The following is a 25,676-nucleotide window of genomic DNA, read 5'->3' as shown; positions in this document are numbered from 1 at the left end:
GGCAAAAGGGGAATCTAAAGGAGCTGATGAAATATTCAGTGCTTCATGTCAAAATCTACTGCAGGCAAAGAGGTGGAGCGGAGCGATGGGGGAGAAGACGGCAAAGCAGGTTGAGAGGGGAGAAAGTGAGGAGACGCTTTGCAGGTACTATATGTACCATAGTGAGATTGAATTTGGCTCTGATACACGACAGCACAAAGGTGCAGGGGAAGAGCCAGGAGGTTCTGCACAGGTTGACGGGGTGGGGAGGTGTGAAACAAAGCCAGCTGGTTCCCACTCAACTGGCTTGACAAGGTATGTAATCAGAGGAAGCGGGCAGAATCAACAGGGCCACACCAAATATTTCACAATGCAGCAAGCATCTCGTGGACAGTTCATTTCGAGATTAATGATATTTGGCAAGGCAGGAGTAGCATGAGTAGTCCAACATGCATGCATGACGCATTTCCAAACGGGGTGGGGTGGGGGGGTCAGGGTTGAGCACATTATCATTCTTTCAGGAAGTCAACCAAAATTAAATTAAAGTCAAATCAAAGGGTCACCCTGTAAATCTGGTGATATCTAATGATTTAAGAGATAGTTACGTTGCTTATAATCAAGTCAGACTGATATCTCCTACATGTACTGTACATTTCATGAGTTTAATTTTGGTTCACTTCCTGAAGCGAGGCGACCAGGGGGAACCAACCTTGGCTAACTGACCTTTTTCCATGAAGAACATGTCTTGTCGCTGGGTCGGCGGCGGCGTACCTGCATACTTGCCACCTCTGTTTCGCCGCACAAAGCAGGCCATGAGTACGACAAGGGTGAGGAGCGCCACAGCACACATGGTCCCAATGAACCAGCCCTGGGTCGAAAAGTTGCTCCGTTGACCTGCCGCAGCTGCAGACAAAAACAGCAGAGAGACACAGAGCTCAAGAATCTACTTGACTCGGTGGTCTTTTCGATGACGGTCCCCTCAAGCGCTCCTCACACAACTTCATCTTTGACTGAAAACAGAAAAAAAAACATGACAGGATGTTCTCACGTTTTGACATATTTGACTCACATTCCCTTCAGCTATAACACTCAATCTCTTATGAAAGAATATTAGATAGGAAAAAAAACAAATGCACAGAGAGATGCAAGACAAATAAATAAGCTCACACATTCACCACAATCAATATCAATTTGTCAAAGCTGTGCTTGTTTTGTTATGGCAGGCTAGAGCTCAAATCACTAAACTCTATCGACTGCGACGTCGTTTCCTCCTCTCACCTTTGACTCGGGTCTGGATAACACCTTCGAAAATGCTAGCATTATCGAGCAGCCGCTTGGCCATGAGGCGCACGGTGTACACCGTCCCAGGTTTGAGCCCATCAATAACGTGGAAACTTCGAGAAGCGTTTACAGCCTCTGATACCAGCCAGTTACCATCACCTACACAGCCCAAGCACAAGAAGTGCACAAGCAGCAAGTCTGCGTTAGCATTCATGCAACAGAAGATGAAGATCAGAAGTATTAAATAGCTATGAAATGTATTTGTTGTACTAAATATAACTTTAAATACATTGTAACACGTTTTGAGGCAATCATTGAAATGATGGATGTAGCCATGCAGACGCAAGGCTTAAAATGTATTTTCAGGTGTTTATATAAAACCTTCCCAGTTGCACCTACACCATGATGCCAGCTAAAATTCCTATCAATGTTGAGCAAGGCGGGGACAGGAAAAGTAGCTTACGGTTATTCATATAAGCCACATAAAGCTCCGAGTCCTGCTGCTCTTCCCTGGCAGTCCAGCTGATTTTGGCAAAGGTGTCACTCACATACGAGCTTATGTTCAACAGCGCTGGCACTGATAAAGAGAGAAGAAATAAGAGGAGGAAAATAGGGAGGAAAGGAATACACAGACAAGCACAGAGAAAGGGAGAAAGAAGGCAGGAAAAGAGGATTAGCAGAGGCAAATAGGTTCCCCTGCAGCTTGAGAACACTGCAGCTAGCAGAAACCCTTCAAAAAGACAGTTCAAAAGGCAATGCTGGGCCCCAGACCTAATTGAGTGGAGCTCGATTTTGACTCATAAAGGGAAGATATAGAGATCGTGGGCGGGAGTGACATCTAGTCTTCACTCCATGTGAAGCAAAACTGGCATTTCCTGACGCCTCCCCGCCATGAGCGAATATCAGAATAGATTGAAACGACTCCCATGTCTCGAACCCCATTGTTAGTTGAAAGTTGAAGGTACATCAAGATGAGATCACAGGGGTATCATTTGGCTCAACATGTGCGAGTGAGAGCTATATACCTAAAGTAGGATGAGTAGAATTGCCTGGGATAGAGCTGGGAGGAGAGAGAGAGCAGTTGTCGCCTGGAATGAGAGAGAAGCCTCAGAAGTTAGATTTCTGCTGCAATGCTGTCGGGTCTGATACTCTATATTGTGCAACAAGCAGGCTCTGTAGACTACACAAAGGCAGGATTGTTGAAGCAACCGGGAAAACTGGATTAATGGAAGTAACGGCGCAACTTCAGTGCGACTGACAGTAAACGCACCGTTACTGCAGTAGGGTTCGGGTCCACATAACAAAGCTGAATTGCAAATTCAAACTACGATTGTCACATTATGACATTTTTCCAAAAGTGTTAGTTAGGAATCACCCAAACTATATCGCTACAACTATAAAGGACAAACCGTTACACCAACACACCTACAACCTTGTCTATCTCTACCACTACGTCTATGTTAGCGAGCTGCAGCAGCTGCAGGCAGTGATACATACTGCTCTGAACTGGGGCCACAGCTGGAGTCGGGGACAAATCTTCAGAGGGATAAAAAGAAAATGAAATACAGCAGAAAATTATAGACATATATGGAAAGCCAGCTTTAAGGTTTATAGACCAGGCACAAGCACACACACACACAGACAGATGCATGTACTGTACATCCACCCACACAGATACGTGGGCAGTACATCCTCACAAATACAACCACACAGGTAGATGCCTGCATGTGTGATCTGCTTTCTTTTTAGTGGTGTTTTGGATTTGGTGACTTGTGGAGATGACCAGACAGCATTGTGGAGGGAAAAGACCAAACTCTTTGTCCTTCCAATTACTTACGACTATTTTTACTATTGCCTAATAGTTCTAAACAACCATTTAGCTTTTACTTTTCACATTTATGATTGTCAGATTCAAAAATCACAGTCTAACCTATCACTTCCTATTTTTTAAACCTGCATCAACTGATTTGTTTTTTTACCACTTGGGTCCAACTAATGTGTGTGTTTGTAGTATACGGTGGGTCTTTAGAACCGAAAACAGCTGCCTAGAAAACAGTATAGGAGTAGAACGGACATTCCCATACAACGTATCAGGATGGTCAGAGCAGCGGCCATTTTTATGTACACGTTGCCATTGCAGCCCGGCGGGCTAACTTTCATATAAACCTCAGCGTCTAATGTGTGTGTGTGTGTGTGTGTGTAGTCCCCCCCCCATACCAAAAGTCTGAGTGGAGCTCCAGATTCAGGTGATAATTCTCTGTAGTTTCATCACTACGAGCAACACATTGTCAGTTGAAACATTGTTATTGTAAAATGATTGATTACAGTGTATTATTTGAACCCTTTTAGATCACATCTCCGGTCCATGTCCTCCTATTTAAAAAGTGAAGTGTTCAGAGTTAGATGTCATCTAGCTGTGAGGTTGCAGATTGCAACCAGTTGAACCTTGTTTTATTTCTTGCATACTGACTGGCAAACAGTAAAATACGATTCATACATGAGTGGATTATAGTTTAAACGTGACAACAAGAAGACACTTTTTGGATATGATACTGAATTACTATTGTTATACAGTATAATTCTTCTGATAAACTGTGTTGGTCATTACACACTGCTGTCGACTGACAAGGACTATTCTGCTCTGATAGCTGAATCCTGAAGTGACTGCAGTGAAGATGAATCAGCTTTGGATCATTATGTTTCTGAACCTTTTCAAACATTAAGTTCTAACTATTAGCAAACGTATCGGGCGATAACAACATGGGTGTTCAAATTCTGTGCCAGGGAGCAAATAATATTATCTGTGGAGGAGCTAGTTATTTTTGTCTGTCTTAAGAGGTACATTCTTCTTAGTGCTTTTGTCATGTTTGCAGTCCGCTTTAGCTCTGCTGTTTTGTTATCTCATGAGACCTGATGGAGAAAAATAGATATTCTTTTTCCTCTGTCTGCCACACTCTTCTGCTTTGGCTATTAGCTGTTCTCTCTCAGTCTTCCCTGCTCCTCAGTCTCGCTGATGCCTCACCCTATCCTTCTGCGAGATGTTTGTCTTTCACTCACCTCAGCCACTCTCTTTTCATGACAAGCCTTTCAAAACAAAGACACATGAAAACACATCTGCTGATACCTCTGTGGCTGTTTCCTGTTCTGGTATGTCAGTCTGTTTGTCCAGACAACTTTTTTTTAAAGCTACTGTTTATCCCAACTAAATGGGGATAAGCATTAAAAGCTCACTTAAAAGGAGCACTTCATAGCCTAGGCTCACTAACTCACATGCAGTCATTCCGTTACTCCCCATCAACAACTCTGAATTCCTGGTGCCCCTGCTTCGTGCTATTGGCATCCATAAATCTGCACTGCTGCATTGTGACTAACATGCCCCGAGGACAGTGCTCCGAAACGGAACCATTTTATCTCCCCACCGAGCCTCTACTCAGCCATATTTACAAACAATGCATCTAATGGCTCTCAGGCTGGACATCCACCTACAAGATGGAAAGCCTCTCAAAGGAAATATCAAAGCCAGAGAGCAATTAATAACTTTTATTAAAACAGTCAGAGATAGTGGAAACATATTTTCTCATCCGCTCTTATTTTTTTTTTGGGCTTGCCAAGTAATGGAGGGAGGACTTTTCCGGGAACTTTGATCTGTTTGGAAATCCTAGCACTCACTCTCACTGATCATTGTGTAATTATGAAGGCTGAAGCTGACGCTAACATGTGCCAAATGCAGCTAATAATGCCAATCTATTAGCGAGATTGGCTGAATTAAGTGTTTAATGAAGTGTTAACAAAGAGCTTAACTAAAACAGGCAGAATCTGCATATCTTTGTTTTATGTAAGATCCAAATTAAAGCCACCACGTGTGTAGAATCTGAACATTTTTGACTTTGGCACCCCCTAGTGGCGAAATGCATACGCTGAAAGAAACACAGACGGCAAACTGCACCAATTTGCTTTGAGAAGGATTGTCATATTTTTCTGAAAACATTGCAAATAAAAGAAGAACAGAATATGTAAATGATGCTATAATCAAATACAATTATATAAATATTGGCTTTACCCAATTAAAGTTATAACAAAGAAAGATTTGCATGTAGTGGCTCAAAACTGACAGTGTAGCTGACTAGAACTTTTTAATGTTCACAATATGATCCGAGATCCCAAAGCAGAGGTTTTGTTCTCTGAACTTATCAGCTCATTAATTCTCTCAGTGAGACCACGGCTGTGGGTGAAATGGATGACACCCCGAACAACGACCTGATGAACACTCAAGGTCATTAAAGGAGTGTGTGACAGAACATCACCATGATTTATCAACTCTATATGAGTGCATAAGAGATCATGGAGAGCCACTGACAGGAAATGCAGAAGAGCAGAACTGGAGGTCCATGTTTAATTTATAACAAGCCCATAACTACTTACAATAAAGCTGTATGCATAATCAGAGACAACAGTGGAGGTTCCACCATATTGTTTTCTATGATGGATCCGCTGCTAAAACCCGTCCCGACCTCTGACATTCACTTTCCAGACCGCACTGCAGACAGTGAGGAATTTACTAAATAGTTCAAAACAATCAAAGCGGGTGTTGTAGTGAACGATGACAATCCCTGCATTCACGTCTTCAAAAGGCTAACGTTTGTCCATTTCTGCCAAAAAGCTATTTAAAAAGGAATTTCACCCACAAAATGATTTGCATAGTAATTACTCAACGCGTGTCACCTTGAATTCTTAAAGAAGATTTAGTTTTTCTTGCATGCCTCTACGGTCAACGGAGAACCAAAAGATGGAGTAAATTTGTGGGTGAAGTATTCCTTGAAGTTGGATTATAAATCTTCTACGTGTTTGTCTTAATCTAGCTACAATAGTGCTTTGAAGGTTTCTTTAACGGTGTCTAAGATTATGTCATGAACTTGTCTCATGAGATTGAGACTTTTTGTGCTGTTGTAAGGCTGATGATCCACGCTATTTGACAACGTTATCTTTAAATCTATAGCTTTCTGAAATCAATCAATACTCTGGAGAAGTTCCAGTTAGACTTTAGGACAAACCAAATGCACCAAATGCCAAATTTGACACAACATGGTCACAACAACACTGACATCGTCGTCTTTCTGCTGGCGTTTTAAATGTGTTTTGTGCGTCTTTACATCTTGACAGCTTTTCAAGTTGTTCAGGAAGTAATCTTTTTTTTCAATTTTCACAGCTATGCAGATGGCACATGATTATAGATTTCAGAAGAGCCTAATTAACAAACTGCCTTAATCTCACTCGCATGCTGTCTTTCTGCAATCAAAAACTAGATAATGTATATCTACTGCTCAAAAAAAAAGAAGCTCTGCATGGCTAAAGATATGCTCTATCCAAAATTCTTGGATCTCTGGTTCCGTAGATCACATCAGACGTCATACTTTTAGCCTGTGTCTTTGAATCTGAACTAACCTTTAAATCGTAGGTTTCTGTATAAGCCAACATCTCAGACATTGTGAGAAATACTGCCAGGGTACAGGCACTCCTAAGCTAACAAGATGCCACGAAGCTGATTCATGCTTTCATCTCAAGCAGAACACTGCAACTTTTCAATTGTCTTTTTTAAAAGGGTATTTAGAGGATAGAAGTTATTCACAATTCTGCTGCTAAACTTCAAAACAAAACTATAAAGAGGAAGCACAGCACTCCAGTTTTAGATGGGCTAACACTGGCTCACGGTATCTTTTAAAAACTGCCTAAAAGAAAGTCCTTTAGCTTTCATAGAAAGCTCTAAATGGCTCAGGACCAGCCTAAACTGCAGACTCCCTGTTGTTTTATGTGACTTCAGGTTCACTTGAATCCTCCGCCGTGGGTTTGTTAGATGTTCCTAACCGCTGTCATATGAAAACTGGAGATGCACCTTTTTATATGTGAAGTGTGGGAAAGCATTCACAATTAGGGACGCAATCACACTGAGCATTTTAAAGCAACAGCTTGAAACATAATTTGCCTATTTCACTTAGGTCCCTTAGTGGCTTATATAATAATAATCAAGCCGGATGTTATGCTGTGCTTATTCCATTGTTACATCATTATCTTACTTTGTGCTTGTTTATGCTCAACCACTGTTTTGTTTCTTTGAAAAGCACATTAAGCTTTATTTGTGTGAAGGGCGCAATTTGAATTGCCTATTATTATTATTATTAACATTTCAGCTTTGTTCAGCTTTTGAAGTGAAAATCCAAAGAGGTAAGAATGTGTAACAAAGAACTGATGCAAAACACCAAAATCTTTTTCTACATATGATAAAATATCCTGACTTTTACTCCGTGTGGGCGTAGCTCCAAAAGCACAGGTCCTACCATTCCAACAAACGCGCTTAAAAAAGAGTCTTTTCACTGGACCTTCCATGTCGTTGTACTGATGCCATGACGTCATCAGTACAACGATTCTAAATATCCCCACTTTGTGTGAATTATTACAGGTGTACAGACAACAACCATGTCTGTAGTATGATTCAAAAAACACTGGTGGGGCTTTTATACCCAAAGCAAATCGAAATGCGATCTTATTAACCAAGACAGGTGCACTGATTTTATCCACTCACGTGCTGTAGTGCCTGGAGTGCTGCTCTCCTGGGCCAGCGGAGGTCCACAACCTGCTCGAGTGCAGGCTCTGAGATGGAAGCGGTAGAGGCTGCCCTCCTCTAGACCCTGAAGATGCCACTGGGTGGTGTCAGCGCCAGTGATGTTTGTCTCCTGGGAATCAACCACCTCCAGTGTGGTCTCATTAACTATAGAGGAAGGAGAAAGATGTCAGGTCAGTTCACGAGGCATGAGTGAGCCTACGACGGATACACGCAGAAAAAGTCGCCACCGTTGGCTCGTGTTGTATGTTAATGGCGCACGACTGTAATGAGGGTCAATGGTTGAGGGAGGGGGAGACAACGAGATGTCATGCTAGCTCAAGCAGAAAGTGAGTATAGCAGATACATGTTGTGACAGGTGAGCTGAGGAGGAATACATTATGAAGAAAGGGGAGAGGAGATGAAAGGAGGAGATAGAGAGCTCAAGAGGAGCTGGGGGGGCAAGTGGCAATCAGTGAAAAGAGGAGGAGGAGAGAGGAGAAAGAAATACAGGAGTAGGAAGAACTGGAGTATATATGACAGAGGAAAAGCTTAAAGAACTTTGTGTAAAGGGCAGGTGGACAAAAACAGAAGCAAGACAGACAGACTAAAGAAAGAAATAAACGTAAGGCAGACACAGGAGAAGGACATCAGAGGAGCAGCAATCACAAGCAGCATAATGTATCACCAAACTTGCATTATAGATCAAAATACAGTATGTGTGCAGACTGTAGAAAGCGACACACTTCTCCTGAACACCCCCCCCCCCACGTTGATGTCATTACTGTGCCAATGTTGAGACGCAGATGAAAACCGAATATGTGCCAAGCCTGTGACGCCGCTTCGGAAAATTGATGTTTGTTTACAGCACAGAAAGCTGGATATCCCATATGTTTGTGAACACTGTAAGAATTATCAATTGACTAATTACACAGCGGTTGCATGACTCAACTGGATGTGCTGTAGTATAACATATAACATTTAACAGGGTTGACGCAAAACAAAATTTGAGATCTGCCTGAATTACATGGTGAATCAATCCAACCCCCCCAAAAAAAAAAAAAATCCCTCCAACACCCACGGACTGCATTGTGTGGGAATCTCTGTGTCAAGTCTGACATCTGATATGGGAAAGAAAGCAGAAAGGAGAGGGGGACCAAGTGCATTGAAGAGCTGGCCAGACTCCGTGGGTTGCTGGTGGAGGCGGCAAAGGGCTGTCTCTGCTTTCACGTTTCACACAAAAGATTTCAGAAATGTCAACCAAACGAGAGTGTAGGCTTTGAAAACAGAGAGAGCGTGATGAAAGCCCCTCACTGACTTCTTCACCCTCACTGTGGGGTTTTTTTTTTTTTTTGCAAGGTGAAATACTTCTTAGTGATAAATGCCAAATACATTAATTTAAGAGGCACAAACAGCACTGACTTAGGAGGATACCATGATAAGAAACACAGAGGAAGGAATCTGTGGCCTGCACAGTTGGACTGTTGCCCACCATGGTGGTTCAGTGTTAAACAGTGCAACCTAGTGTCTGGTATGATAACACAAGAGAGGACAGGAAGAAGTGTAGATGATTGTATGTGTGTGTGTGTGTGTGTGTAGTATGCTTTCATCTTTTCCATGCTTTTCACCAAATGAACACGAAACCTGTAGACTCAACAATAATCTCAGATCCACCTACTCCACACTTCCTCCCCCCCTACAACCTGATCTATTCTCACCTACTCACACCGCAGCTACACTCCTGCGTACACTTTGCCCACATTTTCTCGCACGACGGACAAATCGCTGAGCTCCAGCAAGGAGACATCTATTAATGAAAAAAGCTAACGTAGGGCCAGAGGTCTGCAATGAGTAATTAGTCAAACAACATTGTGTGTGTACATACTGAGGTGGTGCTGCAGGAGATAACCAGTGAGGATGCCGTTTGTCTCCCGCGGTGGGCCCCAGACCAGCAAAATGGAGTCTTTCTTAGCGTTGGAGGCCGTCAGAATGGGCACTTGCTCAGGAACTATAAAAAAATGACAGTAATGTTAATGTTTCTACTGCATAGACAGCTTTTATCGAGCAACTTGTTATTCATGTGGAGGTGGTAAAACATTGCATCAAAGCAAGTTTGCTTTTGTTTTTTTCAGTCAAGTCCAAATAAGTTAAGATTTCTTTCTCTCCCAGGTGTCTTTTTATGCTTGATATTTATTCCGTGCTTTAAGCTTTCTTTTCACTTTTATTTTTCAAACAGATGAAAGACACACTGATCATATGAGCATATGACAGTTTGCCTGTTTTAAGCAGCTTTGTCATTTCACAAAGCTGTAACATTAAGCAGCCTTTGATAAGTATTTTCATGATAAACCACCTTTGGTGACTTCTTCTTTCTCTTCTGCCCTTAAAGCTAAACATTGTATTTTATCAATTTTATTTAAGATATGCTTCGAAACATACAAAAAAATACTTAAAAAATATTTTATTCTAATTTGTGTCGATACTGTTTTTCCTACAAAAGTTGAATTACCTAGTTTACACTTTTAAAATGACATCTACTCCATCTCCCTCTTTGAAAACGTCACTGAAATGTCCATTCTCAGTGTCTGTTCATCGGAGGTTTCAAGTTTAAGTTGCACACTGGACCATGATTGATTTCCACACTAGTTGTGTTCATGCTTGTAGGTATATTCAGATTCAAGGTGAACACATAGACATTTTTCTTCTTGTGAAAACTGTGCTCTGGTGTCAAACTCTGCCCATTTATTATGCTGCAAGGTGAGCTCAAACATTGAGACTTTAATGTAAATAAAATAAGTGTTTTTGTTTAAATTCCTTGTCTCGTTGCCTGAGTCACATTCAATGTCCACCATGTTGGTACTGTATATTTCTGCAAGCTTGAGTGTTTTTTCAGTTGTTGTATACTTAGTGCCGGTACTTATAAGTGTGTGAGGATCACACCATGTGTTGTGTGTTGTACGTTTGCGTCAGCTCACCTCCCTCTGGAGTGTTGAAGGTGACCGGGTCACTGTTGGGCCCATTGCCCTTCTTGTTGAAAACATTGACAGTGAGTCTGTACTCGGAGAAAGGCTCAAGGCCCGGCACGATGGCATGAGTCCTCTTCCCGGGAAAAGACAGCGACCGGCGGTCATCTAAAATCTTGTCGGGCTCCAGCAAACTTCTTTTCCTCAACCAGTGAACCTGTGAGAGGGAAGTAATGGAACATGGGGATGAGGGACAAGTTTGAACAGAGTCCACAGAGAGGAGGGAGGGAAGAGACAGATAGAAAATGTTGAGGAGCAACAATTGTTGCCTGGTTTCCCCTTTAATGAGGCAGATATGTGAAATCAGACATCGCATATGAACTGTGAATCTGAGATGTGGCTTTTGTTGCCAATCACCCAAAGTAAAGGTGTGTGACAGAGTAGCTACTTCACACTATCACGTTGTCATCGTCACTCTGTTAACCACTGTAACACCTACACACATCATTTTTACAGAATTTGAATCATATCACCACATTTAAAAATGCCTTTTAATTGAACTATTGTCATAACATTTGTTTCATTAAATTATACATTAATGAAACTACTTCTTCTCTTAAAACTGAGATGCCTCTGTGAGCACATGCAGAGATATCATCGTTGAGTTCATCAGGTGGATGTTTCTTAATGACAAAATCACTGGACCGGAGAAGATGCGCCGTTTCGGAAAAGGGCCATTAGGAGAGTTTGAAATACAGAGAGTGAAAACAAATCCAGTTGGGTGAACCTCACCAAATATTACATTTTCAGAGAATAATCTTTCTCTATTTGCTCATCACAACAATGACCAAGTCACTATCGGATTAGATACAGTTGTCAAATTGAACTGACATATACCTTTATTTTTAGAAAACTGTGTGTCTTGTCCATTTTTTACAACAAATGTCAATGTGTTGCTTCCAGGGGAGCTGTCTTTGGTTGTGAAACACTGAAGACAGACGAGTGAAAAGATTTAAAGTCCGCAAATATCTATTATAATGAGATCAATATGTTCAGAACTCTGCCGCTCAACTGCTCACTTCCACCCGCCGCTATGAACACATCACCCCGGTCCTTCACAACCTCCACTGGCTCCCGGTCAAATACAGAATAGACTTCAAAATATTACTCACCACCTACAAAGCTCTAAACAACCTGGCCCCTCCCTACCTTTCAGACCTCCTCCTCCTCCTCGCCCCAACCCGTTGCCTCAGGTCCGCCGGTACAAACACTCTGAAGACCATCAGGACCAAGCGCCGGACCTGGGGTGACAGGGCCTTCTCAGCTGCTGCACCTCCCCTCTGGAACGCCCTCCCCATCCACATCCGTGAGGCTCCCTCCCTATCCTCATTCAAACAAGCCCTCAAAACCCACCTCTTCAAACTCGCCTTCACCTGCTAACCCCTGCACCCTACCCTCCACTACATGACCTATTCCGCACAGCTTCTCTAGTTATTCGTTTTTTTTACCAAAATGTTCTGTTTGTTTGTTTTGTTTGCTCCTCTGTCTTTCTTTTTTTTTTTCTTTCTTTTTGTTTGTTTGTTGTGTTTGTCTCTGCCCTGTAAAGCGTCTTTGGGTATTTTGAAAAGCGCTATATAAATTTGATGTATTATTATTATTATTATAGATCTAGAATGAAGATCTAATTGCACCAGGTAAAGGACTTTAACTCTAATTAACACTTTGTAAGTTTTCTCATGTAAACACCAAGTCATTACTGTATTGTAAGATACTGTAAAGTGCTACAAAATGTGCTGTTTTGCCATTGAAAGTCTTCAGTTATAGAACGTAGTCTGGAAGAAATCAGGTATCAGGACCATCAAAAAACTCACATCGTAGCCCCCTAGATGACCTCTCACTGTGGCAGGTGGAGCAGGGGTCCAGCTAACTCTCAGGACAGTGGTGTTGATCAGCTCCACTGCTATGTCCCGTGGTGCTGCAGTCGGGACTGAACCGCACATAGAGGATGGTCAGGAATACAGACAATACTGCAAACAACAGGTTACCACTGCCAAAACTCTTTAACACTAAAACATATAAAAAGGAAGGAAATAAACTGAAAACAATAGATTGCATACACAGTGAGGGAAACAACACAATTATCCTGTTGGACAAAAACAGCCTAATTTGATGGTATGGGCTGTTCTCTTGTTTAAGGCTGTGGAGAGATGAGCTGTTGCTGGTTACGGCAGTAAATAAAAACAGTGATGCTGGTACATCAGCATAAATATGCACAAATACAAACTCAGCTGGACACCGAATGAAGCAGTTTCTATTTCTTCTTCTCAGTAGGGACAAATACAACACCAAACATGGAATAAAAATGCTCTCAATATTTTCTGCTCTACATGCTACTGAAGTAGAAGTAGGAAAAGCACAGCAGACACTAAAGAGAGAAGCAGCCATTGTGCTTCAGTAGGTCTACAGCAAGAAGTGTGTCGCGATCTGTCAAATCTCTCACAGCTTCTGAAACAGAAGTGGAAATTTGACATCCCTCTGCTCTACAAAAGGTTATCTGCCACCTGCTGGATTTAGTCAAAGATGTTTCTTTTCTTTTTTTTCAGAGGGGACTACTGCACAGCCACACAGGGTTAAAAACCACGAGCAAAAGGAAAAAAGGAAAGAACTTAACCTGACACATTTTCCCGCAGACAATGCCAAAAGACGACTGAAGACAGGGTGGGATACGATAGCACAGTAAGTCACAAGCAAAACAAGAGCTGCATGTGCTGCTTCAGCCTTAGGCTTTTTAATATATATATTGAGAATCAAATATTAATATATATTAATGACATGAATACATACAGTAGAGCAAGTTTTAAGTCTGTAACTCACCGTCTTCTCCAGAGTAACCAGTAACGATTTTAGGATCTGGTCCCCAGCCGTGGCTGTTCCTGCTCTGAATTTTGATTTCATAGGGGACAAAAGTGGACGTGTTCCTCACGACAAAGGAGTGCCTTTTGACCAGATGTTCCCTCCAGACATCGTCCACGTCCAGTTTCCTGTAGCTCACCTTGTACTCGAGGCCTGGGCCATTGTGTTCAATAGGCAACAGTGGCTACAACAGGAAAGTGTACTGATGACTTAAAAATCTTGCTTCCATAATATAATGGTTTTCACAGTACAATCTTACGGATCGATATGTCTCTTACCTCCCAGCTAATGTCCATTTGATGAGGGAGGTGGCCTTGAATTTTGATGTTTTCTGGGTTTTTATCAGGAGCTTTGAAGAGAAGTTGTATAATCATATATTTATAAATTGGAGAAAAAAAAGCACAAAGGAGTACATCTTACTATTTTTTGACTGTAGTCATTTTCTGCTAAAATGCAAATATGTATCCACGCCGATAAGCTAAAGCTAAGAGCTAAGACTCTTTGACAAGTATCCTCATTTCATACATAAGTATATTCATATGAGAGCCAAGATCAAGCAGGAGCTAATACTCCTCAGACCCAAACGTATCTACACCCCATACTGCTACAAAATCCTGAGGCCAAAGGCTGGCCCCGCCACACAGCAACTCTCTGCACGCTTCAAAAGAAATGTTAAAACTTTGCATGCTTTCACAATCAAAAAATACAAGCAGATATAATGTTAATTAAAGGGAGCGAGTCTCACCAGCAGGAGGTGTTTTGTATCCCTCAATGGGCTCACTGGGGGGTCCAGGTCCAACAGCGTTGACGGCATACACTCTGAACTGGTAGTTAAGGTGTCCTTGTAGTGCAAGCTCGGCTGTTGCCTGGTTACCGGGGACTTTCTGTAGCTCCTTCCACCTGCCGGGCTCCCATTGGCTCTCCTCATACTCCACTATAAATTCTGTGCTCATGGAGGAGACAAGACAGACACATTCAGTCATCACTGCTGAGGAAGCACGCATTAGACTCCTATTTGTTTCACTGCACAGTCCACTCAACATCACTAATAAGATTATCTGCAGCACACATGAACACTTTCACGGGACCAATAAAGGAATAATTCAACTTTCTAAAAATGTTTTCGTTTTTTTTGCTTTCTTTCTGAGAGTAAGAAGAAGGGACTTTCTTAAATGTGTAGCAAGTACAAAGCTAGATTCAGGGGCAATTAGGTTGACTTAGCATTTAGCTTAAGGTGTGTTGGTTGGCAGATTTTTTTTTTTTACTTTGGAGAGGCTGGCTGTTTGCTTCCAGCCTTTCTGATAAGCTCGGTTAATTGCCTCAACAGGCAGCGGTTTTCTGCAAAAAAAAAAAGCTATAAAAACCCACTGAACACTACATGTTCAGTACCAAACAGCGGACAGACACAGTAAACGAGTAGCGGGTAAACATAGCGGAGCATTAAGCCGTTAATGAGCCATGCGTTTCGCTCAGGAGATGGTCGAGACCAAAAACAAAGCTGCAAGTGGAGTGGAGTGAATATTGGACAAGTAGTCAGAAACATGACTAAAATGCATGATACTGTTACTCTCTAACTTCTGGATGTATAACTTAGCAGCTGTTTGCTAATAAATTTGCCAAATCAACTTCAAAGGTAATGCTAATCATTATAGTAGGGTTATATAAACGATTCTACTTTTCTGCAATTGTTCCTGAAATGACAAATGTGTAAATTCATTAAGCCACACTACACCTGTAACTGTGATGAAAATGATGATGATTCATGTCCGAAATCTCATTTACCTACTACCTAACTGAATATTTATCATGTAGAAAATAATAAATACGTTTAAAAAAAAGGGAGCAATTTCAGGTACAGCCATAGTTTTTTGCAATTTTAATAAATTTTAATAAATGAATATCATTACACATATTCATCTGGTGCTGAGCCAAACTGATCCACAGATATCGCTTATAAAAGAGCCGGCCTTACAACTGAGGTCTGTTGCACCAAGATGTTTGATTCAACAAATAAAATGTCTGCACATTTCAGCACAACAAAGGACCTTCTTCAGGCATGTCTATTCTAATTTCTGATTACAGATAACACACATCCAAGCTAATAAACACTACAAGGATACATTTATCAATTGATCGTAATTCTTAACATCCCTAACTTCCAAAAATAAATGAGTCTCTTTTTGAAGCATAAATGAGACACAAGCTTCTGTGCCAGGATCCTCAGGACTTCACAGCTATTGTTAAAGAACTTTATCTAGCGCAGCAGCTGAGTCTGTTAACTCTCAGAAGGGGGACATGACAGCGTTTTGTGATGTATAGTAACAGATTTTTATTTTTTTAGCATTTTCGCCTTTATTTGATAGAGGATAGTGTAGTAATGGGGGGGAGAGAGAGAGAGAGAGAGAGCGGTGTATGACATGCATCAAAGTCCAAAGGCCAGAATCGAACCCATGACCTTGCAGTTGTATAACCACTCGGCTACCTAGGAGCTCCCTAAAGAACAATTCTAAACCAGTTTTAAATGGTAGTCTGCAGGCTTTAGGTGATGCAGTAAAGTGCCAAGTTCCTGGGCAGAGTGTGTGCATGTTATTACTTTGTTTATGTGCTAATATATTCTTATGTAGTTTATTGTCTGAAAACTTCCAGCTGAACAATAAAGTTGGAATCTCGTCTATTCTATTACATTCGTTCAGCCCAGTCGTGTCTTATGGATGGCCAGAGTTGGAAAGGGCCTACATGCCTAATTTCCTCACTCTAGTTATTTTGAAACTACAACACAATTACATAGTAATTACATCATCACGTATGCCGTAAATTTAAGTGTAACTGACAGTCACAACAGTACGCAGTATGCAAGCAACTGTTGATGATCTTCTGGAAAATGTTGTTTATCTGTTGCATTATCTAACACCGCTACCACCTCTTTCAGACCTCGGATGTTCTTCTTCTTCTACTTCTTCTAAATGAACTTCCTACCTGTTACAGAGCTGTTGTGATCACTCCCAGGTATCCAAGACAGGCGAACATTTCTCGGACTCTTCAGTTCAGATACCTCTACATCTTGTGGAGCATCGGGAACGTCTGCGACACAAAATACAAACAACAGTAGGTGCTCAGTAGAAACTGTCAATTGAACACCCAAAATATCTGGGGGCGAAAAAAACATAACAATGATGTCCAAAACACAACAAACCCACCTGTTTTAATAATTCATATAATTGTTCTTTCAAAGAACTCATAGTGAATAATGAAATACTCTCTCTACTATATGATTTACTAAACCATCTTACCCAGCACAGTCAGTAGTGCAGTGGCATTGTCCTCATCTAGGCTTGTCCTAGCAATGCATGTGTATATTCCCTGATCGCTCAGATTCACACTCATGATCTGCAGCATGCCATCGTCCACAAAGTATCTGAATGTGTAAGCACATTCGTTAGTACACAGCTGTAATGTAAATGCAATCAATCAAGTACTCGGTGAGCGTCGACAGTACCTCTGCCAAAGCTGCACAATCCTCTGCCTTGTTATTGATTTTGATAATAGGAAAAGTTTAGATTTTGTTTCTGTCTACATCTAAATCGGGATCTGCATCAAAATGCACATAATCATGGCTTATACGTGCCAGATTTTTTTCCCATTCAAGTAAGTTTTGCATTTTTTTTTTCTTAGATAGCGAACCAATAACCAGGCAAAACAATGTACAACATCCTTGGCAGAGGTAATCAGTAAATTCATTAAGCAGACAAAAGTAGAGCGAAATCCCCTGCCGTTGACCCTCTACTGAGCAGAACAAGGCACAAAGCTGTTGGGACTTTTCATGCATTTTGTCTTCCTGAGCATTAGCACAGAGATAAAGACGCTGGACAAAGCCATCTAAAGCAAAACCACACCTGAAAACTAATGGAAACACTATCAAGTCACAGCAACCTACCTGGAATTTTCCTCAGAGGAAAGTGGGATCTCCTCGCTATCCTTCCTCCAAACCACCTCAAAGGTACCCCGCAGGCTTTTATCAAACTCTGCCTGGCACATCAACTGGGCTGTGGTCCCACTGATGATCTGCACGTCCTGAGGTGGGTGGACTATTTTTGTCGGGTCTAAAGACAGAAAAAGCAAGGGTCAAAATCCCCTTTTGAAAACAGATAAGATAATGGTTGTTTTGTTAGGCTGCGGCCAGAGAGAATATCTATTCATAACTCCTGCATGCTCTGAATCTCTTTGAGTCTACCTTCCACAACTTAAACTGTTTTTGTTATGTGGTTTTGCATACAAGCCAAAGCCTTCTACTGAACGCGAAAAAAAAGATGTTACTCCATCCAGCAAAGCAGATAGAAACTGGGCGAACTGGCACTTGCTTTAAGAAAGCACTAATCATGTTGCTGAGATACCTTTCACATCCAGCACAGCGGTGACAGATGACTTCCCCTCCTTGTTAGAGGCAACACACACATATTCCCCGCTGTCGTTTTTTTCGGCACTGATGATTCGCAAAGATTCGCTCACAGCAAAAAATCGTTCCCCTTCGATGGTCTCTAGAGTCTCATCTTTGACCCTAGGAGAGAAAGATTTCTCCAATTAGTTTAGTTAATTAGTTAATCATGCCTATTTCATTTTTACAATTGTCATTTCATTTCATTTTTGCCAACAAATTGTGAAAAAATGTGGAATATCATTTTAAAGAAGTATCCTAATATTCTGAGGGGTAAAGCTAAGAGTATTTTTTCATGACTGTCTGAGATCCTATTTTCCTTTAGTAGAACTGGAGCAGAGCTGCAGTGATGGTTCATAGACTTAATTAGCCCAATTTCAAGGAACAGGAGAGGATTATCTAATTGAATAGACACAAGTGTCAACATCTATGTCCTGCAGACACCTGAAGCAGTGTGGATTAAGAGCAGGAATCACTGCTGTGATACCGTGCTGTATATGTTCACATCTGTAAACTGCACAGAACTGACTGATACAGTGACGTAAGCTGTTACCCGTAGAACACATATTACACTGAATGAAGGCGTGAAGTTCTTTTGTCTTAAACACACGTGTTAAAATGTAGTGAAACTTCTCACTGACAGATGTCACCAACACGACCTGTTGTTCCTGATAACCACTTACCAGGAGATGGTGGGTGGTGGAGAGCTGAACACACTGCAGTTCATGACGATGTCCGCTCCTAGTACCACAGCATACTCTTGGAAGTCCATTGTCAGTATTCGCGGGGCAATATCTAAGAGAAACGGAGGATTTCAGCTGCTTAAATGTCAAGTTATTGCCTGTGAGAATTTATGTCCCGCAAGAAATGGGGACAGAAGAGCAGATGACTGAAAACACAGGTATAATTCAGACGCAGGCATCACACCTCTTGTAACACTTCAAGAGATGTAAGATTTCTTTAAAGAAAGCCGAAGTGCTGAAGTGAGAAAAGCTCATTCAAAATCCCATTGACATTTTGAGTGGCTATGTCAGATAATGACTGTAGAGCTGAAACGATCAAACAATAAATCAATTCAATAAAAAAGAAAATGAATTAATTGGCAACAATTTCAACAATCCACTAGATCCATCTTGTAAAATTAGAACATTTGCCAGATTTCTTAGTCTTCTATGATAATAAATGTACTCAGACTGAACAAGCAATCTAAGTATGAAACCTTGTGAAATTGTGATGGGCGTTTTTTTTTTTTTTACCACTTTCTCACACTTTATGAAATAATAAATGAATTGGCTGTAATAACAGCAGGACAGAGATGGGTTGAACACTATATTTGTTTCACACAGCAGGGATTACAACTAAAAGATGAGAAAAATGACTGCTACTGGATATCATGGATATGGAAGAAACCATGTTAAGAATGTGCGCTCACCTCCGTGCTCACCTCTGAGCTCACTCTCTATGCTGACATATAGGCCTATTCATCTGGCAAACCTCCATTTGACTTTACATCTACTCCGCCAGACGGTGACTCACACACACTGTACTACGAAATTTCAAAATGTGAATGGGTGTATGAGAGGCAAATTTCAAAGCACACTGGATAAAAGCACTCCAAAAAAACAAACTGTGAAATGCTATTGAGCCAACAACACCACATTTCCCACAGCCAGGTGAACCTGATAAAGTGGCCATTGTGTTTATGTCCTGGCTGGCTGTGCAAGGTTTAAGTCTTGCTCTGATACTCACTCATGACCATGATGTTAATGTTGGCCAGGACACTGCCATGAATGTTGGAGGCTTCACACTGGTAGACGGCACTGTCCTCTGCTCTGGCGTTATGGAGCAGCACAGTGTCATCAAGCACTCGCCTGCTGCTCCCTGGGTCATCTGACAGCAACACACACACACACGCACACACATAAAAACATGTCAGCAGAGTTAATTTACAAGGACTACACTAAAGCACAACCAACATGGCTTGTTTAGCGTAACACTGATGTCAACGTATAAAAGTTTTTAAAAATCTGATACAAATAAGAGACAAAACGATTGGTTGCTTACTCGAAAGAGAATTGGAAAGGATTTTAATAATAAGTCATTTTATATGCACAAATAAACATTCCCTGGTGCCAGTTTCTTTTAAATAACATGACCGTTTGCACATTTTCTCTGATAGAAAATGATATATATATATACTATATTTACCAATTTGGAAGACACAGATGTGTACGGAGGCAAGAACTTTGACAGTTAAATAAAAACCTAACCAACACATATGACGTAACAGTAAATACAAGATGATAAATCTTGGACATCCAACTTTAGTAGAAATATATTCTTTTAAACATTTTTTTAAATCACTTATGCACCTAAACAAATCCTATGAATACATGAAAAGCCTTTAAAACATTTACAATATGAATCTCAAGACTACACCACTCCTGCAAGATTGTGTTGCATTCCCTGCTAAGAAATGACCTGCTCATAATTAGAATACGTAATTCATTCATCAACATCTTTTTCCACATTTCTTACATGAACTTATAATCAGTAAAGAAAAGACTATTACTTTTCAGGTTAAATTGGGAAAATGTGCATTAACATTCCCTGTCAAGGAATCGAGTCTGTCCCTTGAGCTTTGAAGGACACTTGGCAGAACAGCTGCTTGTCGGCTTTCAGTTGTGTGGTTGAAGATGTGGTGTAGCTGCTTGCTGCACTGTCCTCCTGCCCTTTGTCAAAGATGCATAAAACCACAGCTAGAATTATTCCCACTCACCCCTGAACCATTCTCCATTCCTCCTCCACGTTATGTCTGGCGATGGTTTTCCACTGACCGAACACTTGATGTGAACATCACTCCCAATCACAGTCAGCTGGCTTTGAGGAGGCTCTGTCTCCCACTTTGGCAGATCTGAGGGACGTTAAGAAGAACCATGTTGGTTTGAGACAAAAAACAACAACAACTGCCGTTCCTGTGTCGACAGCTTTCTCTTTGAAGACAAAAACAAATGCAGCCACAAATACATGTTAGCTCCTACCTTCCACTATTACATCAAAGTAGTGGACAGTCTCTCCAGCAGAGTTTTGGGCTTTACACATGTATTTCCCGCCATCCGACTCATCTACAGACGATATGGACAACATCTTTCCAAAGTTGTTGAATTGTTTCCGAACAGGCAACTTGTCTCCCATTTTCATCCATGTTATCGTTGGAGTGGGACTACGACAGGAAACGACACAGTATGAAGCGCAACAGCAGGTAAATATGACAACATTATTATTTAAATATAGAGATAATGTGATGATACGGCATGTATACATACTATCCCTGTGGTATACACTCAAGCTGCAGATTCTCTCCCTTCAACAGCACTTTCTCTGTCTGCACACCAGAGGGCAGCAGCAGGCCGGGCATTCTCACTGGGGGGGCTTGAGCTGTGTTGAACACAGACCGCAGTCTTCCTCAGTCAGATGTATAATTTTGATCAACGGTTAGATAATCAACACACAAGATTATAGTCAATCTGCTATCTGCAGCTTCTTGCAACATGAAAACCAACTGTGCTTCCTGTTCACATGAGATGCACTTTGATTTGTACTGTGAAGGCTTTGATGTGTGAATCACTCACTGGCATTGCCGCTGTCAGCTGACCCATTGCCAGGATTCACTGGAAGAAAAACAAAATACTCTGAGAATGATTGCGGTGGTAGCGTTTGCTTGAGCCTAAGCGTGATAAGGCACGCCCTGCTTCTTGGTATGCGATGGAGGAACATCTTGATAACAACATTTTTGCTTTCACTTCTGAGAGACATGTACTTGATATCATGATTTACAAGTGGTTAAGACAACACAGACTATTTTGTAGACCTACAGCTCTTGACCGAGACAGCCATGGCGGTTTTCTGGACGATGGTGCGTATTGTAGAGAAGGCAGCAAAGCAACAGTAGTCCAGACGACTGTCATTCGGTAAGGCATTAGAGAAGTACAGGTTGCCATCAGTGCCCATGGAAACCCTCTCATCCTGCTCAATGTGCTGGAGACCTGGAAAAGAGCATATTTACATCAATGATATGTCGTCAACGTAGATGGTGTCTGCTTTTTGAGATTCATTTTGGCTGGTAAGAAAGCACATACTGGACAGAACTTCTTAAATATATCCATCAGGTGCACCAGAGGGTCGAGAGTGAAATAACCTCATAATGAGACTCAGGTCTCATGATAGCAGATTGGAGTACAGCCTCATGTAAACTAGACGTTAATGGAAATGCCCTGAAGGGTTTCCTTGTATGGAGCCGGTGAACTCGGTGAAGTGCACTGTGACAGCATATTTAGTTTACATAGAGCCATCATTCGAGTCTCGGGTCAGTGGTATCACTCCTTGGTCAGCCCCATTCACAGTAACTAACAGTTTCCTTTAAAACAGCGCCTTAAGTCATTGGTTGTTTAGTCAATGTTCAAGGCAAAAAATGTACAATACATGGCACTAATACGAGGTGAATGATATTTTTCCAACTAATGAACGTGGACTGCACGCAGAGAACACAAGGCTCTGCTGCAAGCGAAGACGCACACATCATCGCCGTTTTCTTTGAGATGTTTTTGTTTTATAGACATCAAAGTATCTTTTATCATGTGCAATTTTTTTTTGATTGTTGTGACAATCCCTGGAAATATGAATGTGTGAAACTAAGACAAAGATTTTAAAAGTGTTTTCATTCACTCTGCTCCACGCCTCTAGGGCCCATCCACCTAAACACCTAAAAGACTGTTTTTCTCTCTGACATCAGTCAGGTTTGTTGGAGGCGGTTGAGGAGCTCTCAAGGGGTTGGACAGAAAACTCAGCCCCTATTGACAAAGCACTTCACACAGAACTGAGGTGACTTTTTTTACTAGGCAAATGACTTTTCTTTGGCAGTGGTGGGAAGAAACTTGTGGGCCTCAAGTGTGTACCTTTCCTTGACTGTCCTTCTTATTGTCACTGCTAAATTCCCTGGTGGCCAGTGGAGGGGAAGGACAGCCATGTGCCTCTTCCAAAGCACATGGTGTCACCCACTACTCCTTTTCATCTGGGAGAAACTTCAGGAAGGTGTGACGCAAACAGACCTTCACACTATCCATACTATCCCGTGAGAGAACCCTGCACGGCGCGCCTTTCGCAATGACGCGAACGTGATCCCTTACCGGTGAAGACTGCAGTGGTGGGCGAATGTTTTCCCCCCTCCACCCCTGCACCATCAATGTAACAAAAGTAAAACACAACTGAAAGTGATGAAGTGGTTTGAAGAGTCTTTATGTATTCATAAAGACTTACATACGAAGAGTATTGACTGTTTTCTGGGGGAAGTCAATCAGCCAACTAATCCACCATTTAAATTCCAAGCACAAACTGTTGCCTTACCAATAGACATCCAGTAGATCTGACGTGGGGCCGCGCCTTCTGGAGGGTTACACTCCAGGGTGATTGGCTCTCCCTCCATAACTAAAATGGGGAAATTCAACTCCTTTGGAAACTTGGGGTCACCTAATAAAAAAACAACATCAAACAAAAGGAAAACCTTATCAAGAAAACTTGAAAAGGAAATTCACTTACATGGTGACTTTGAAAGGCAATAATCAGCAATTGCATGTAATAGATGAATTTCTTATGTAAAGGTTACTCACCGGGAACTCTCAGTTCAATCTCCTCCGTCATGGCAGTTCCCAGCTTGTTAGAAGCGTAGCATCGGTATTTACCCTGAAACAGGATGAGATGCTCTTTGCGAAGCATAAAGGTGCCATCTGTGTGTTCTGTCGGGATGTAGGGAGGGACAAAGTCTTCGCCATCTTTTGTCCATCTGTATCTGTTGGAGCAAAAGCAGGTTTCCATCAATCGATTAAATATTCAGAAGGTTATGTGTTTTGCCACGGTTCATCTTCAGGTCATAATGTTTGTTTCACTTACTGTGGTGGTGGGTTGCCCCTGGCTTTACACCTGATAGTAATGGTGTTGTCAAAAGGAAGGGCAATAACGGGACCAGATGTGTGAGTTATTATGGTTGGAGGCTGCTCCACTGTAATATGAAGACACATAAAAGTATTAAATGTTAACATTGGTGACGTTTCTGCTACAAGATTACACCGCAAAAAAATAATGCCTCTGCCGTTTCCTATTTATTCCTACTGCCCTATATGAAGCTGAGAAGGTAAAGTTGTATGCCAACATCATCTGGACAAATAAGGAGTCTGAACTGAAACAGCACACCAGCACTTCATAGCCCTAAACAAAGACACCTCTGCTGCAACACTTGCAACATAAACTATTTAGTCTAAGTTGTTATTGGTTTGTCACAATTTGAAAAAGCTGCTAACATTCATACTCAAGCAGGGTGGACAGCTAAAAATATGAATACACACCTTTGACAAATGTCAAAACAGAAAGAGGGATGAAATGAAATATTACACATTGAGCAACCAGTTCAATTTACAAATATAAGATAAAACCAATGTCAATCAAACCTTGTAAATCGATTTCATATTTACTGGAGATTAAGTACTGATTTAAGTAAGCATGACCTGAATCGTTATCACGACACTCCTACCTTCTATAGGAATGTTGAGGCCTGTGGCTGTGGAGGTCAAGGCCAAAAGCAGAACAAGCTGCAGGCTCCCCTCCAACCTCATCTCCCTCCTTTATGGAGACGGTGGAGATCAGAGAACGTGTTGATGCAGATCAACTGGCGTCACTTGGGATTTGTAAGGCACAGAGGACCTGGCAGAGTCAGATAAATATTAAAACATGATTTGATTTAACTTGGGGGGAAAAAAACAGCAATGGCAAATGAAGAGCATTACAAGCGTCTGTTCCAATCAGAGCTGCAGCACTGAATTAACATAGCAGACGGAGAGTTGTTTTCTCCTAAATGAGCTGCGAATAATGACACTTAAGGTGCCATTGTTGAAAACAGGCACCTTTATATTGTGCCTGACATCCGAGTGAAAGTAAAGAAAACCAGAATGTAAATGCTTGAACAAAATCTGACACCATAAAAACCTGTCAAACCCATGCACTTTGCAGTGTTTCTCTTGGATAATCCCAATTAAAATGCATTATAGATTCCTTCTGTTCTGTTTGGATGATCTCCTTGTCCTATGCTGTGCCTCAGGGTAAGAATGATGTTCCTCATGATGTTTTGCAAGTAAATGTAGATTACCTAATGGACATTTATTGAATGGATATAAAAGGCTTAGCACACAGAGGCAGAATGGTCACAGAGAAGTAGTAGTAGAGAGCAATGGATACAAAAAAAAAATCTAATGAAATATCAACATTTATTCTAATTAAATCAATTCAATTGCAGCAGTTTGCACATTAAATGTCTTTGATTTTTCATGTATAAAGAAGAAGAGAGGTAAAGTTCTGTATCAAGGCTAATTTAAAGAACCTGTGCCTTATGTATGTACTTGATATTTAGCTTTAGTTGTCCCTCATTGTCTTGATGTCAGCGCACAACACAGCACAACACTTGTTT

General features: G+C 41.3%; 1 protein-coding gene across 11 annotated transcripts in view; it reads right to left on the bottom strand.

Moving 5' to 3' along the window:
- Positions 1-25,676, bottom strand: part of chl1a (cell adhesion molecule L1-like a) — a 50,217-nt gene that overhangs the window by 5,411 nt on the left and 19,130 nt on the right. For 5 of the 11 annotated variants that reach the window (XM_031845075.1, XM_031845074.1, XM_031845082.1 and 2 more), the window contains exons 2-28: positions 24,747-24,916; positions 24,110-24,218; positions 23,830-24,008; positions 23,567-23,689; positions 22,039-22,209; positions 21,796-21,834; positions 21,490-21,601; positions 21,205-21,386; positions 20,943-21,077; positions 19,913-20,053; positions 18,847-18,958; positions 18,123-18,286; positions 17,666-17,831; positions 17,022-17,146; positions 16,708-16,812; positions 14,477-14,674; positions 14,010-14,080; positions 13,693-13,915; positions 12,690-12,805; positions 10,831-11,035; positions 9,741-9,863; positions 7,838-8,023; positions 2,758-2,796; positions 2,286-2,348; positions 1,724-1,837; positions 1,258-1,419; positions 703-882 (exon numbers count right to left, since the gene is read on the bottom strand). In XM_031845075.1, the coding sequence (XP_031700935.1) occupies positions 703-882; positions 1,258-1,419; positions 1,724-1,837; positions 2,286-2,348; positions 2,758-2,796; positions 7,838-8,023; positions 9,741-9,863; positions 10,831-11,035; positions 12,690-12,805; positions 13,693-13,915; positions 14,010-14,080; positions 14,477-14,674; positions 16,708-16,812; positions 17,022-17,146; positions 17,666-17,831; positions 18,123-18,286; positions 18,847-18,958; positions 19,913-20,053; positions 20,943-21,077; positions 21,205-21,386; positions 21,490-21,601; positions 21,796-21,834; positions 22,039-22,209; positions 23,567-23,689; positions 23,830-24,008; positions 24,110-24,218; positions 24,747-24,828 (3,625 nt within the window). In that variant the 5' untranslated portion in view covers positions 24,829-24,916. The remainder of the gene's footprint in view (positions 1-702; positions 883-1,257; positions 1,420-1,723; positions 1,838-2,285; positions 2,349-2,757; positions 2,797-7,837; positions 8,024-9,740; positions 9,864-10,830; positions 11,036-12,689; positions 12,806-13,692; positions 13,916-14,009; positions 14,081-14,476; positions 14,675-16,707; positions 16,813-17,021; positions 17,147-17,665; positions 17,832-18,122; positions 18,287-18,846; positions 18,959-19,912; positions 20,054-20,942; positions 21,078-21,204; positions 21,387-21,489; positions 21,602-21,795; positions 21,835-22,038; positions 22,210-23,566; positions 23,690-23,829; positions 24,009-24,109; positions 24,219-24,746; positions 24,917-25,676) is intronic. The other 6 variants (XM_031845077.1, XM_031845081.1, XM_031845083.1 and 3 more) reach the window with 6 other exon arrangements.

The sequence above is a fragment of the Anarrhichthys ocellatus genome, unplaced genomic scaffold, assembly GCF_004355925.1.
Source record: "Anarrhichthys ocellatus isolate YVR2014 unplaced genomic scaffold, GSC_Weel_1.0 scaffold5, whole genome shotgun sequence".
NCBI classification, from domain to species: Eukaryota; Metazoa; Chordata; class Actinopteri; order Perciformes; family Anarhichadidae; genus Anarrhichthys; species Anarrhichthys ocellatus.
This window is presented reverse-complemented; position numbering and strand designations above follow the sequence as displayed.